This window comes from Pleurodeles waltl, chromosome 9 (genome assembly GCF_031143425.1).
Source record: "Pleurodeles waltl isolate 20211129_DDA chromosome 9, aPleWal1.hap1.20221129, whole genome shotgun sequence".
Classification (NCBI taxonomy): Eukaryota; Metazoa; Chordata; class Amphibia; order Caudata; family Salamandridae; genus Pleurodeles; species Pleurodeles waltl.
The window spans coordinates 692,831,332-692,847,334 of record NC_090448.1 but is presented as its reverse complement, the minus strand read 5'-3'; the positions used below and the strand labels follow the sequence as shown (position 1 = coordinate 692,847,334).

At 44.6% G+C, this 16,003-nt stretch overlaps 1 protein-coding gene across 1 annotated transcript in view; it reads right to left on the bottom strand.

Annotated features, from left to right (window-relative positions):
• SCYL1 (SCY1 like pseudokinase 1) overlaps positions 1–16,003 on the bottom strand; it is a 1,332,837-nt gene that overhangs the window by 1,013,318 nt on the left and 303,516 nt on the right. The window contains exon 9 of the mRNA XM_069207794.1: positions 5,869–5,982. Within this exon, the coding sequence (XP_069063895.1) occupies positions 5,869–5,982 (114 nt within the window). The remainder of the gene's footprint in view (positions 1–5,868; positions 5,983–16,003) is intronic.

The window sequence follows — 16,003 nt, the reverse complement described above, 5'->3', positions numbered from 1 at the left end:
GCCCCCACATTGTTCAGGGCAAATTCCCCGGACTTTGTGAGTGTGGGGACACCATTACACGCGTGCACTATACATATGTCACAACATATGTATAGCGTCACAATGGTAACTCCGAACATGGCCATGTAACTTGTCTAAGATCATGGAATTGGCACACCAATGCCATTCTGGCATTGGGGAGACAATTCCATGATCCCAGAGTCTCTAGCTCAGACCCGGGTACTGCTTAACTACCTTTCCCGGGGTTTCACTGCAGCTGCTGCCAACCCCTCAGACAGGTTTCTGCCCTCCTGGGGTCCAGCCAGGCTTGGCCCAGGAAGGCAGAACAAAGGACTTCCTCAGAGAGAGGGTGTTACACCCTCTCCCTTTGGAAAAAGGTGTCAGGGCTGGGGAGGAGTAGCCTCCACCAGCCTCTGGAAATGCTTTGATGGGCACAGATGGTGCCCATCTCTGCATAAGCCAGTCTACACCGGTTCAGGGATCCCCCAGCCCTGCTCTGGGGTGAAACTGGACAAAGGAAAGGGGAGTGACCACTCCCCTGACCTGCACCTCCCCTGGGAGGTGCCCAGAGCTCCTCCAGTGTGCTCCAGACCTCTGCCATCTTGGAAACAGAGGTGCTGCTGGCACACTGGACTGCTCTGAGTGGCCAGTGCCAGCAGGTAACGTCAGAGACTCCTTCTGATAGGCTCCTTCAGGTGTTGCTAGTCTATCCTCTCTCCTAAGTAGCCAAACCTCCTTTTCTGGCTATTTAGGGTCTCTGCTTTGGGGAATTCCTTAGATAACGAATGCAAGAGCCCAACAGAGTTCCTCTGCATCTCTCTCTTCACCTTCTGCCAAGGAATCGACTGCTGACCATGCTGGAAGCCTGCAAAACTGCAACAAAGTAGCAAAGACGACTACTGCGACCTTGTAACGATGATCCTGCCGCCTTCTCGACTGTTTTTCTGGTGGTGCATGCTGTGGGGGTAGTCTGCCTCCTCTCCGCACTAGAAGCTCCGAAGAAATCTCCAGTGGGTTGACGGAATCTTCCCCCTGCAACCGCAGGCACCAAAAGACTGCATCACCGGTCCTCTGGGTCCCCTCTCAGCACAACGAGCGTGGTCCCTGGAACTCAGCAACTCTGTCCAAGTGACTCCCACAGTCCAGTGACTCTTCAGTCCAAGTTTGGTGGAGGTAAGCTCTTGCCTCCCCACGCTAGACTGCATTGCTGGGTACCGCGTGATTTGCAGCTGCTCCGGCTCCTGTGCACTCTTTCAGGATTTTCTTTGTGCACATCCAAGCCTGGGTCCCCGGCACTCTAACCTGCAGTGCACGATCTCCTGAGTTGTCCTCTGGCGTCGTGGGACCCTCTTTCGTGACTTCGGGTGAGCTCCGGTTCACTCCACTTCGTAGTTCCTGTTCCGGCACTTCTGCGGGTGCTGCTTGCTTCTGAGGGGGCTCTTTGTCTTGCTGGACGTCCTCTCTGTCTCCTCAAGCAATTGGCGACATCCTGGTCCCTCCTGGGCCACAGCAGCAACCATAAACCCTAACCGCGACCCTTGCAGCTAGCAAGGCTTGTTTGCGGTCTTTCTGCACTGAAACACCTCTGCACGACTCTTCACAACGTGGGACATCCATCCTCCAAAGGGGAAGTTTCTAGCCCTTGTCGTTCTTGCAGAATCCACAGCTTCTACCATCCGGTGGCAGCTTCTTTGCACCCACAGCTGGCATTTCCTGGGCATCTGCCCACTCCCGACTTGATCGTGACTCTTGGACTTGGTTCCCTTGTTCCACAGGTTCTCTCGTCTGGAAATCCATCGTTGTTGCATTGCTGGTGTTGGTCTTCCTTGCAGAATTCACCTATCACGCCTTCTGTGCTCTCTGGGGAACTTAGGTGCACTTTGCACCCACTTTTAGGTCCTTGCCTCCCCACGCTAGACTGCATTGCTGGGTACTGTGTGATTTGCAGCTGCTCCGGCTCCTGTGCACTCTTCGAGGATTTCCTTCGTGCACAGCCAAGCCTGGGTATCCGACACTCTAACCTCCAGTGCACAACCTTCTGAGTCGTCCTCCGGCGTTCTGGGACTCCCTTTTCGGACTTCAGGTGGACTCCGGTTCACTCCTCTTCTAAGTACTTGTTCCGGTACTTCTGCGGGTGCTGCCTGCTTCTGTGAGGGCTCCCTGATTTGCTGGGCGCCCCCTCTGTCTCCTCATCCAAGTGGTGACATCCTGGTCCCTCCTGGGCCACAGCAGCATCCAAAAACCCTAACCGCGACCCTTGCAACTAGCAAGGCTTGTTTGCGGTCTTTCTGCGTGGGAACACCTCTGCAAGCTTCTTCGCGATGTGGGACATCCATCCTCCAAAGGGGAAGTTCCTAGTCCTCTTCATTCTTGCAAAACACCAAGCTTCTTCCATCCGGAGGCAGCTCCTTTGCACCCTCAGCTGGAATTTCCTGGGCATCTGCCCACTCTCGACATTGTCGCGACTCTTCGACTTGGTCCCCTTGTTTCACAGGTACTCAGGTCCGGAAATCCACTGTTGTTGCTTTGCTGGTGTTGGTTTTCCTTGCAGAATCCCCTTATCACGACTTCTGTGCTCTCTGGGGGTTGTAGGTGCACTTTACACCTACCATACTGGGTCTTGGGGTGGGCTTTTTTTCTAACCCTCACTGTTTTCTTACAGTCCCAGTGACCCTCTACAAGCTCACATAGGTTTGGGGTCCATTTGTGGTTCGCATTCCACTTTTGGAGTATATGGTTTGTGTTGCCCCTATACCTATGTGCTCCTATTGCAATCTATTGTAACTTTACACTTCTTGCATTACTTCCTTTTGCTATTACTCCATATTTCTGGTATTGTGTACATATATCTTGTGTATATTTGGCATCCTCATACTGAGGGTACTCACTGAGATACTTTTGGCATATTGTCATAAAACTTTATTTTTAGTATGTCTATGTATTGTGTTTTCTTATGATATTGTGCATATGAAACCAGTGGTATAATAGGAGCTTTGCATGTCTCCTAGTTCAGCCTAAGCTGCTCTGCTATAGCTACCTTCTATCAGTCTAAGCTGCTAGAAACACCTCTTCTACACTGATAAGGGATAACTGGACCTGGTACTGAGTGTAAGTACCCCTTGGTACCCACTACAAGCCAGGCCAGCCTACTACACTGTGTGGTACAGGAACTCGGCTCCAATGGTCCAGGAAAAGCACTACAGACCCCTCAGTGGCAGCGCTGGATATGCTCCATGGACTGAGGCTGGATGGAAGTTCTGGGTGCAGCAGGCACTATAGTCTGGCCATAGCACTGTGCGCAGAACAGAGCAAATCTTGGAGTTGGTAGTACTGTGAACTGCACCTGTCAGAACCGTAGATGATGCAATCGGGATCACAACTAAGGTTGGAGGAAAGAGTTGCATGTTGATTGGAGATAAGGGAATTGAAGGGCTGATGAAGGGAATGAGAGGAGTAGAGGAATTGCTGGATAGTAGTTTTTTTTAGATCAAAATGCATCCGTCTGTCAAAAAGGGCCGACAGTGTGTCCTAACTCGGAGCTGTTAATTATCGAAGTGGGTAACCAGGTTTGAGTGTCTGTATCGCTCGACAGCTTGTGAATCAGGACAAGTCAAAACATCTCCCAGTGTCTAAAGAAAACTAAGTGTGACCTTATCTAATTTAACTTGTGCTCACGTAAAGCGTTCCAATACCTTTGGTTCAGGTTTGTGCTGTATAAAACTGAAAAGAATTATGATGGGTAGGGAGAGGAACACAGAGGAAACTAAGAAATACGACAGCAGAGGTGGGAGGGGACAGAAGCACACCACACAGGCAAGACAGCAACATGGAGCGCTGCAGTATGACAGCCGTATACAGTGCTTACCAGCAATGGAGAGTATAAAGCGGGAAGAGCGGCATACAAGGGAGATGGCTGGAGAACACATGCACTCTCAAGGAGTGCTTTACAACATGAAAACATAAGTTTCAGAAAAGGGCGCACTCAAGCAAGAGTACAAAGAGCCATTCACAAGGTGGTAAAACAAGCAATGCCCCATGGGAAAGACATATTTGCTGCATTGGCTAAAACAAATAAAGCCACAGAACAGAATGCAAGCAAATGTAGATGACAAAACACAAAGCCAATAGTAAGTAATGGGCAGAATGCATTCTTAGGTCAGCTTTCAGCATGTCCCAACCATGTTTTTGCAACTGTGCTGTTTGGTAGGCTTTAACCTAGAAAGCAATTGCTTCAAAAGGTTTAATGGAATTCATCCCTCTTCAAGTTCAGATATCTTGTATCTAAAATCGACATCTAGTGAGCACCAAACGTAATACACGATGTTAAGTACTGCTTAAAGAAAGGAGGTGATTCAGGCGCTATTAAATGTAATAAAAATGGTTTACCTGAAATTGAATATAGGTTTTAAAAGCAGAGCCGAGCAATGCAGAAAAAAAAACAGAGAAGCACACATGTGATCCAAGCAGGTGTGTACATGTTGGTTTATTTTTTGCTGGGTGTAACCCAAACAATTTTTCTCTAAGAAGTTTTAACATCTGTGCTGAGAACTTACAAGAGACTACACACGTTCGGGAGAGGAAGAAAAGGACAGTCTGCTGCAGGGCAGTATGTGGTTGGATTAAACACTCACTGTGTTACTGACTGTGTAAGATGAATGGACCATTCTGGTGTATCAACAATCACCGGGAGAAGTGTCCCTGCGAGTTACCTAGAGCACCAGGCATGAGTGGCGGCAGTGGAATGGTGTTATTCTGCACTGGGCCAAGGAGGTCAAACTTTAGCTTCGACTTTTTCTTCGTGTACCAAACGAACACCATGGTTTTCAGTAAAGAGAAAGGACAAGCTTTATAAGGTGCCCTTCCCAAGATTGTGGTTTTTCCATAGAAAGTTATCTGAGTTTCCAAATCCAAGATGAAGTACAGCCTTTTCCCAAGATGTCAATTTCTGGTTAAATCATGTAAGGAGGCATTTTCAAATAAAGAATGCATCACAATACACTGTTCTCTTACTTTTGTTCGCATTTGTCACCAATTTGCCACTATTTTATCTCCGATTTTTGGTTCTAGTAGTTGAAATCTCTATTAAATCTTACTTCTTAATATCTTAATTGTCTATTTTAACTTCTTAATGCTAGGAGGTATTAAATCCATTGGTAAGCTCTTCATTATCAATCTCCAGCTTCAAGATTATCACAAGTTTTTTTCATTCTTTGTGTGTTATCATTCTTTTGGCATTCTCTCAAGGAGGCAAATGACATTTTTTGCATGCACTCTTCAGTGCAGGGTGCTAGGGGGGGGAGTAATCATTTCACCTGGTAATCAAGAAGGAGCCTTAACTGATCTTCTCAGCCTCCAGTCCTTCACTGTAGCAGACGACCAGTGGAAAGAAAACCGAGTTTCTGTGCTAGTATGCCAGACAGGATGCGAAATTGGTGATGGATACCATTTTGTGAGTTCTTGAGAATGTGAATAATTTCTTCTCTCACGGAACGTTTTCATTTTTTAGATTATTGGGATCTGTGTCTTATCTGTGCATATTACAATGTCAAAAGTTAGAAAATCATGCACAGAATGTGCCCATATGTTGCCCCTCTGAGTACTCCATGTGCTTCACCCTAGCCACATAGCTTAGACAATCTTGCTACAAAATGTGGTCCCGCTAGTGTTGCAGAATTCCTACTGCCTACAACAACATAATATATTACCTGAATGTAAAAGGGTACTAGGAATGCCTAAGAAGATCTATCAACAAAATGGCACCTTTTACGTTTAATATCCATATTTTAAGGATGTGAAATAGGAAACCGAATCATTCCCTAGTACAGTGCAGCACGTTTCTTTGCAGAAAAGATATGATGTAAAACTCACCTTCACAGTCTGCTCGCGGATGGCTGGGTTGGTGTCCAGGAACCCATGAACCACATGAGGAAAGATCTGGGAGTTGACTGTGGCCTCATTCAGATACTGGATGAAGTTTTCCATCTGAAAAGAAAAAGACTGAATGAGGGAAATTCGAATATGAAAATTGAAGGAGGTAACCATGTCTAAATCAAAGCAGTCAAAACGGAATTGTTAAACTGGATATATATATATATATATGGAAAATGTCACTTACCCAGTGTACATCTGTTCGTGGCATGAGACGCTGCAGATTCACATGCTGTGCATTATCCTGCCATATAGTGTTGGGCTCGGAGTGTAACAAGTTGTTTTTCTTCGAAGAAGTCTTTTCGAGTCACGAGACAGAGGGACTCCTCCCTTTCGGCTCCACTGCGCATGGGCGTCGACTCTATTTTAGATTGTTTTCCCCGCAGAGGGTGAGGTAGGAGTTGTGAATATAGTAAGTGTGCCCATGCAATGGAGTAAGTATGTATGTACATAATGTGTATTAAAATAGTATTTATTTACAAATTTACAATTTTCATTCAACTTATAACAGCTACAGGCTCCCGGGGAGGTGGGAGGGCGCATGTGAATCTGCAGCGTCTCATGCCACGAACAGATGTACACTGTGTAAGTGACATTTTCCGTTCGATGGCATGTGTAGCTGCAGATACACATGCTGTGCATAGACTAATAAGCAGTAATCTCCCCAAAAAAGCGGTGGCTTAGCCTGTAGGAGTTGAAGTTGTTTGAAATAATGTTCGTAATACAGCCTGTCTTACTGTGGCTTGTTGTGTTGTTAACACATCTACACAGTAATGTTTTGGGAATGTATGAGGCCTAGACCATGTGGCTGCGTTACAAATTTCTGTCATAGGTATATTTCCTAGAAAAGCCATTGTGGCGCCTTTTTTCCTAGTGGAATGCGCTCTTGGTGTAATAGGTAGATCTCTTTTTGCTTTAATATAGCAAGTTTGAATACATTTCACTATACATCTGGCAATGCCTTGCTTGGATATAGGATTTCCTGCATGAGGTTTTTGGAAGGCTACGAACAATTGTTTTGTTTTACGTAATTGTTTTGTTCTGTAAATGTAATACATTAGTGCTCTTTCTATGTCTAATGTATGTAAGGCTCTTTCGGCTACTGAGTCTGGTTGTGGAAAGAAGACTGGGAGTTCCACTGTATGGTTTAGGTGGAATGGTGATATAACCTTTGGTAAAAATGTGGGATTTGTACGGAGAACCACTTTATGTTTATGTATTTGTATAAAGGGTTCTTGTATAGTAAATTCTTGTATCTCACTTACTCTTCTAAGAGATGTGATAGCTATTAGAAAGGCTACCTTCCAAGTTAAGTATTGCATTTCACAAGAGTGCATGGGTTCAAATGGTGGTCCCATGAGTCGTGTTAATACAATATTAAGGTTCCACGAAGGTACTGGTGGTGTTCTCGGGGGTATGATTCTTTTTAATCCCTCCATAAATGCTTTGATGACTGGGATTCTAAAAAGCGATGTTGAATGTGTAATCTGCAGATAGGCAGATACTGCTGTGAGATGTATTTTAATAGAAGAGAATGCTAGTTTAGACTTTTGTAAGTGTAATAAGTAACTTACAATGTTCTTTGCGGAAGCATGTAGTGGTTGATCTTGATTATTGTGGCAGTAGTAAACAAATCTTTTCCGTTTGTTTGCATAACAATGTCTTGTAGTAGGTTTCCTAGCTTGTTTAATGACCTCCATACATTCTTGTGTAAGGTCTAAGTGTCCAAATTCTAAGACTTCAGGAGTCAGATGGCTAGATTGAGCGATGCTGGATTCGGGTGTCTGATCTGTTGTTTGTGTTGAGTTAACAGATCTGGCCTGTTTGGTAATTTGACGTGAGGTACTACTGATAGGTCCTGCAGTGTTGTGTACCACGGTTGGCGAGCCCAGGTTGGTGCTATGAGTATTAGTTTGAGTCTGTTTTGACTCAGTTTGTTTACCAGATAAGGAATGAGTGGGAGAGGGGGAAAGTGTAAGCAAATATCCCTGACCAACTGATCCATAACGCATTGTCCTTGGAGTGAGGGTGTGGGTACCTGGACGCGAAGTTTTGGCATTTTGCGTTTTCTTTTGTTGCGAATAGGTCTATTTTTGGTGTTCCCCAGCGTAGAAAGTAATCTTGTAGGATCTGGGGATGAATTTCCCATTCGTGTGTTTGTTGGTGATCTCGACTGAGATTGTCGGCTAACTGGTTTTGAATGCTTGGGTTGTATTGTGCTATTAGGCGAATGTGATTGTGAATTGCCCAATGCCAAATTTTCTGTGCTAAGAGACACAGTTGTGACGAGTGTGTCCCCCCTTGTTCGTTGAGGTAATACATTGTCGTCATGTTGTCGGTTTTGACAAGAATGTGTTTGTGGGCTATCAGTGGTTGAAATGCTTTCAATGCTAGAAACACTGCCAACAGTTCTAAATGATTTATGTGCAGTTGTTTTTGTTGATTGTCCCATTGTCCCTGTATACTGTGCTGGTTGAGGTGTGCTCCCCACCCCATCATGGAAGCATCTGTTGTGATCACGTATTGAGGCACTGGGTCTTGGAATGGCCACCCTTGGTTTAAATTTATAGGGTTCCACCATTGAAGCAAGAAGTGTGTCTGGCGGTCTACCAACACTAGATCCTGGAGTTGACCCTGTGCTTGTGTCCATTGCTTGGCTAGGCACTGTTGTAAGGGCCGCATGTGTAATCTTGCGTTTGGGACAATGGCTATGCATGAAGACATCATCCCTAGAAGTTTCATTACAAACCTCACTTGGTAGTGTTGGTTTGGCTGCATGTTTAATGCTATATTTTGGAACGCTTGTATTCTTTGCGGACTTGGAGTGGCAATCGCTTTTTGTGTGTTGAGTGTTGCTCCCAAGTACTGTTGTATCTGGGATGGCTGCAGATGTGATTTTTGGTAATTTATAGAAAACCCTAGTTTGTGTAGAGTTTCTATAACGTATTGCGTGTGAAGAAGACACTGTTGCTGAGTGCTGGTTTTTTATTAACCAATCGTCCAAGTATGGGAATACGTGCATGTGCTGTCTCCTTATATGAGCGGCTACTACTGCAAGGCATTTTGTGAATACCCTTGGCGCTGTTGTTATCCCGAACTGTAACACCTTGAATTGATAATGCACACCGTGTATTACAAACCTTAAGTATTTCCTGTGCAAAGGATGTATGGGTATGTGGAAATATGCATCCTTGAGATCTAACGCTGACATGTAGTCCTGTTTTTTGAGCAAGGGAATCACGTCTTGAAATGTTACCATGTGGAAGTGATCTGATTTGATGTAGAGATTCAGCGTTCTGAGGTCTAATATGGGTCTCAACGTTTTGCCTTTCTTTGGAATTAGGAAATATAGTGAGTAGACACCTGTTCCTTTTTGATGGTTGGGTACTAATTCTATTGCTTATTTTTGTAACTATGCTTGGACTTCTAGTTGTAACAGGTCTAAGTGTTGTTTGGACATATTGGGTGCTCTTGGGGGAACATCTGGTGGGAAATGTATGAATTCTATGCAATAACCATGTTGGATAATGGCTAGGACCCATGCGTCCGTAGTTATGTTTGTCCAGTTTTTGTAATATGCAGTAAGTCGCCCCCCCACTGGTGTTAAGTGTTGGGGGTTTGTGACATTGAAGTCACTGTTTGGTTTGGCTTGTTTTAGGGCTTTGGAACTTTTCCCTTGCTCTTGGGAATTGTCCACCTCTGTATGAGCCTCTAAACCCTCCTCTCTGGTATTGCCCCTAATAGGTGGGTCTGGTTTGCGAGGTGGAAGGCTCTGCTGTTTGTGTACGAAACCCCCCTCTAAATTGTGGCTTTCTAAATGTGCCTCTGCTGTGTGGGGAGTAGAGCGCACCCATGGCTTTGGCCATGTCTGTGTCCTTCTTTAATTTCTCAATTGCTGTGTCCACCTCCGGCCCAAACAATTGTTCCTGGTTAAAATGTTTAACACAGCTTGCTGGATTTCTGGTTTAAATCCTGAGCTCCGTAACCATGCATGCCTGCGAATGGTTACCACAGTGTTGACTGTCCGTGCTGCTGTGTCTGCCGAGTCCAATGCGGACCTTATCTGGTTGTTGGATATTGCTTGTCCTTCTTCGACAACCTGTTGGGCACGTTTTTGGTGTTCTTTGGGCAAGTGCTGTATAATGTGTTGCATCTCGTCCCAGTGTGCCCTGTCGTAGCGAGCCAGTAGAGCTTGCGAGCTGGCGATCTGCCATTTATTGGCTGCCTGTGCTGCCACTCGTTTGCCCGCAGCACTGAACTTCCTACTCTCTTTGTCAGGCGGTGGTGCGTCTCCTGATGATTGAGAGTTTGCCCTCTTCCTTGCTGCTCCCACAACCACCGAATCTGGTGTCTGTTGCTGTGTTATAAACGCAGGGTCCGTAGGGGGAGGTTTGTATTTTTTCTCCACCCTAGGCGTGATAGCCCTTCCTTTCACTGGCTCTTGGAAGACCTGCTTTGCGTGCTTGAGCATGCCTGGGAGCATTGGCAGACTTTGGTAGGAACTGTGGGTGGATGCCAAGGTGTTAAATAGGAAATCGTCATCCGAATGCATTGCTACATTGTGGAATGTAGCTGCCCTTGATAGTACTTGCGGGTATGCAGTACTGTCCTCTGGAGGTGACGGCCTTGTTGGGTAAAAATCTGGACTGTTGTCGGATACCGGTGCATCATATAAGTCCCATGCATCCGGGTCATCCTGTGTCATCCCTGTATGTGTAGGTGACTGCATTGGGGGTGTTGTTACCGGGGACAGCTGTGGTGAATGTAGTGGAGAAGGCTGTGGCGAAAACCTTGGTGGTGGTGTTTTGTCTCTTGTCATTTTAGCCTTTGGCTGCATTTCTGACTCCTGAAATGCCAGCTTTCTTTTGATTTTAAGTGGAGGAAGAGTTTGTATTTTTCCAGTCTCTTTCTGGATATGCAGCCTCCTTTGGGTATGGTCTGGTTCCCCCATACTTATTTCCTGCTCAAATCTATGTTCATGCATTTGGCTGGAAAGACCTTGCTCTTCCGTGTAAGAGACTAATTTCGGCTCCGAGTCTGCTTTTTTTCGGTACCGAAGGTTTCGAAACAGTCTTTTTCGGTTCTAAGGTAACTTTTTTCACCTTGGGTGTGTCGAACTCTCAGTGCCGAGATCGTTCGGTGCCTGAATCTCGACCGGAGTCGGATGTCTTCGGCAGCTGTGTGGCCTTTTTCGGCGCAGATGGTTGGTCACTGTGTTTTCGATGGGTTAAGCCATGGCCTGCTGGCGGTGGCATCCCCTTGGCTTTTATGATCTAGAAAGTGAGTCTTTGACGGGGCAGTTTTACTCACAGTTTTCTGCATTGTCGTCGGTAGCTCACTTTCGGAGTCGTCTGAGTCCGTTCCTTGTATGTAGATTCTTTCCTCCTCTTAGACGTCGATCTGTTCTCTTGGTGTCGATGCCATTTGTAGTCTTCTGGCTCTTCGATCGCGTAGGGTCTTTTTCGATCGAAATGCCCGACAGGCCTCGCAAGTATCCTCCCTGTGTTCGGATGATAGACACAGATTACAGACCAAGTGTTGGTCTGTATAAGGATACTTCGCGTGGCACTTCGGACAGAAGCGGAAAGGGGTCCGGTCCATTAGTTTCGACGATGGACGCGGTCGGGCCGACCAGGCCCCGCTAAAGAGTGGAAGCCCCGAAGGGCTGCCGGAGCACTTCTTCTATCGGTGTCGATATATTAACACTAAGCCGGTACCGAGCGCGAACAATACAGTCGAATTTTCGATAATTAGCTAACTTTCCCGATTCGAAATACGGAGCGAAGAGGAACACGTCCGAACCCGATGTCGGAAAGAAAACAATCTAAGATGGAGTCAACGCCCATGCGCAATGGAGCCGAAAGGGAGGAGTCCCTCGGTCTCGTGACTCGAAAAGACTTCTTCGAAGAAAAACAACTTGTAACACTCCGAGCCCAACACTAGATGGCAGGATAATGCACAGCATGTGTATCTGCAGCTACACATGCCATTGAACATATATATATATATATATATATATACATACATACATACATACACACACACACACATCTCACACAACGCAGTGGTATAAAACCATTTTATCACAGGTAACCATGAAATATGGAAAGTATTTCATGGTTAGCTGTGAAATATAGATGTCATTATCATAATAACAACCCCCAAACCACTTTGCAAGGCTTTAATACTGGCAAGTCCACTAGGATTATGTGGCATGGACGACCAAATTATGCATTAAAGTTTTCTTAATTCTACAGGGCATGAAATGCAAACTATGCAGCACATTCTCTGGCAGTATTATTTATCAACCTGAGCTAGAAACTGCATTTTGCTGAAATCTGCAATTTTTACAAATTATGTGGCAATAAGGTAAAATCCATAATTATATGTTAAACCCTGCTGCAGCAGAATAAACTAAATCACCCTAATCACTGCTAATTGTTATATCAATTATGTGTTCAAGAAAGATAAGAAAAATCTAAACATTCTAACTCAAGTCAATGCCGATTGTCAGATGTATCTTGAAGAAAACAGCTTTTTACATCTTAACCTCAAAATAAACATGTAATATGGAAAATACACAGTGAGCACCATGTGTCATATGATCCAATATTGCCATCTATGGGATCTGATGGCATTCATAAACTATTAGGTCTTTGACCGCATTATTTATGATGTCACTAGATGGCAATATTCCACCCTAGCTATCCAGTTTGTGTATCCTCTATAGCTACCAAGTTTAACCATTCTTATTCAATATTTGCCAGTGGTTTCAAAGTTTTTTTTTTTTCTTCTTCAGAAAAGAGGTCTAAAATGCGAATTATTCCCTATAAGTTTACAGTACTGAATTATTCTGCATGATATTTAGCTTCCCTAAACAAATAATGGTAAATGGATGGTTAAAACAGCATTTTCTGTTTCTTGCAGTGTTGCTGTTTTATCACTGGAGTTACAGGACCACTGATTTTTTTGTATTATATAGCTACGTTTGGGCACTTGTCTCCCGTGGCAACAAAAGTCAAGGTTTTTCCAACTGGTGGTGGATGCAGCATGGACCAGTTCACAGATACCAATACACTCAATGTCCAGCCAGTCCTAGAATAGGACTTGAATTTATAGAAAAGTTAACAATATGATACGCACGAAAAACCAAACAATGTTAGCATCTTCTGGGGCCAAGGTTGAGCCCAAATATTTTTACAGTATGTAGCTTCTAGGGGCCTGATGCACCAGCACAAGTGACTTTGCGAACACAGTCTAAATTCGCAGTTCACAAAAGAGCTGCAAGGGGATGCACAGATATTGTGTGACTGTTTTTTGTAGTCACAAAGTATAGAATTGTAAGCTGACAAAATATGACACTGTAATTGCGCAGGCTGCAGATACTGAGAAATATTGGTAGTGGTCCCAGGAGTCCCCGGACCACTGCATACGTTCTCTTATATGGCATTCATATTGTTGTTCCATGACCCTTGCTCCATTTAGGAAAAAGGTACACATTGCAGGCACAGAGCAAATAGAATGATGGGGGTCTGCTGTTCCATTCAGACCTCCATCTTTGCATGCAAGCCTTTTCACATTTCTTCTTTGTTTCTAACCTGATTCAAACACTCATCAATTTGTCAACTTAATAACATCTTGAAACGCATTATTCCGTAAACAGGGCCCCACATAACAATAATTCAGCTGAAAGTTAGTGGGGGTATGATCTGAACTGGGAACCAGGACACATTTTCTCCTGGTGAAGTCGACCCCTATGGGCCAACCTGAGGGTAATACGGACAACACAATTGTTTTCTTAGCCCATAACTGGTGGTGGCAAAGACAATCGACAACATTCGCCTGTATTTTTTCTCTCCAGTTGTAGAAGCATGGGCAAGCGTAAAATTGGCAGCTTTGGCAAGCCACTTCGGATCTAAAGGGTTCTACCCTAGGCTCCTCTTTAAAATGGGGTCTGGGTGTAATACCCAAGGAAATTGCAGTCAGTAACATGTTTATGCTTGGAATTGCTCAGCTCCTCACCACTTATCACAGACCCACCCACTGATTTACTTGGTACACAGCACTGCATGTAGAGACAATATTGCTCCAAACACGGAAAGGCAGGGGACAGACATCATCTTGGCTCCCTCACTTCGGAATAAAACAGGGTCCACAGCAAGAAGGATTAACTTGAAAATAACTATTTGAGGCCCACTTGAGACAGCTTATTGAGCTATTAAACCACATAGTGGGTGTTATTAATAAGTTGGATGTACTAGTTGAAGCCACAGCCCTCCCACCTGTGACAGATGCAGGCATTTCTCTCCCTATTGCAGGGAGTGTTGTAAACCAACCACACTAACCATCAGTCAGATAATGTCCTTTCTGCTGCTGTACACCCTATGTGATATGCCACTTGTGATGAACAATTCGCCTGGACAAGGTCTCAAGACAGACTGTTCTGTTCATCCCATCCACCCCCTTAATTTACCTCCAGAGGTCTGTCCTTGCTTTAGTATTGTGGTCAACGTCACAGTGATGCACAGCAAAGTAGTAGAGTATGCAGCCCAACTAAAGAAGGCTTACTCAGCATTCAGATTTTAATAATACACATTATTATTATTTTTTTTGTGAGGTGGGTGGCTTGGGTGGCCCTGTACCCAAAAGCCACAAGGGGGGTTCCATTGTCATTAATTTTAAAAAGCCTCACTTGGCTAAATATCTCATATTACAAGCAACCTTTAGGATTCATCACAGTAGGTTATCCAACACACAGGAGTATACTCAAAAATGGATACACAGAGAAGAACGCCATGCTTCAAACAACCCAAAGTTTTTTCAGTGACATGTTTCATCATTGGTTCTCATCATGGTCCCTAAAAACCATGTTGGTGTCAACTATATTCCAGAGAACACCTTAAATATCGCAGCCAGGTCTTGAAAAGAAGACAAATATCTTGACCAACCTAGGTTGGTTGTTCAGGTATGTCTAAAAACCCAAAAGATGGTTAAAATATGCATAGAATCGTCCTTTACCCGACTGAATTTTTGACATGTTTTAGCCATATCCTGAAAGACCTCTTGGGTCCAGGGCATTTGTCAAGATGCCCTGAAATTTACCTGGAGTCTTCTCGTCAATTGGAGAGATTTTTCGTCTTGAATCCCTACTTGGCAAACAGATGATCACAAATTAGGAAAGGGGGGGAGGGGGGTGGTGTTTGGAGGGGCATTCCCCCTGTAGTCACAAAATAGTTAAGGGTGTCTGCAGCCTCTGGTACCTATTTTCTGTCCCATTCTCCTACGGAATCTTGATCATTTCCCCAAGTAGGGAATCAAGACAACAAGTCTTTAGAGTAGGCTGAGTTGATCATATAACTGTATGCTTATATGTTGTTTGTCCATCCTTTTTATACTGGTTAACCTGAGCTAAATTCCAGGGCATCTTGCTAGCTCTGATAAAAGCCCTGAACAAAATAGGGCTGAAGCATGTCGACTACTCAATACGGTAGAGGGCGATTAGATCCCTATTTTAACTCCCTCATTCGTTTTTAGATACACCTGAACAACCAACCTAGGTTGTTCAAAGTAATTTTATCTTCTTCCCAATGCGCCGTGTAGGAAAGTACCATCTTGCCTGGCATGTTACCCCCATATTTCACTGTATATATGTTGTTTTAGTTGTATGTGTCACTGGGACCCTGCCAGCCAGGGCCCCAGTGCTCATAAGTGTGCCCTGAATGTGTTACCTGTGTTATGAATAACTGTCTCACTGAGGCTCTGCTATGCAGAACCTCAGTGGTTATGCTCTCTCATTTCTTTCCAAATTGTCACTAACAGGCTAGTGACCAATTTCACCAATTTACATTGGCATACTGGAACACCCTTATAATTCCCTAGTATATGGTACTGAGGTACCCAGGGTATTGGGGTTCCAGGAGATCCCTATGGGCTGCAGCACTTCTTTTGCCACCCATAGGGAGCTCTGGCAATTCTTACACAGGCCTGCCACTGCAGCCTGAGTGAAATAACGTCCACGTTATTTCACAGCCATTTACCACTGCACTTAAGTAACTTATAAGTCACCTATATGTCT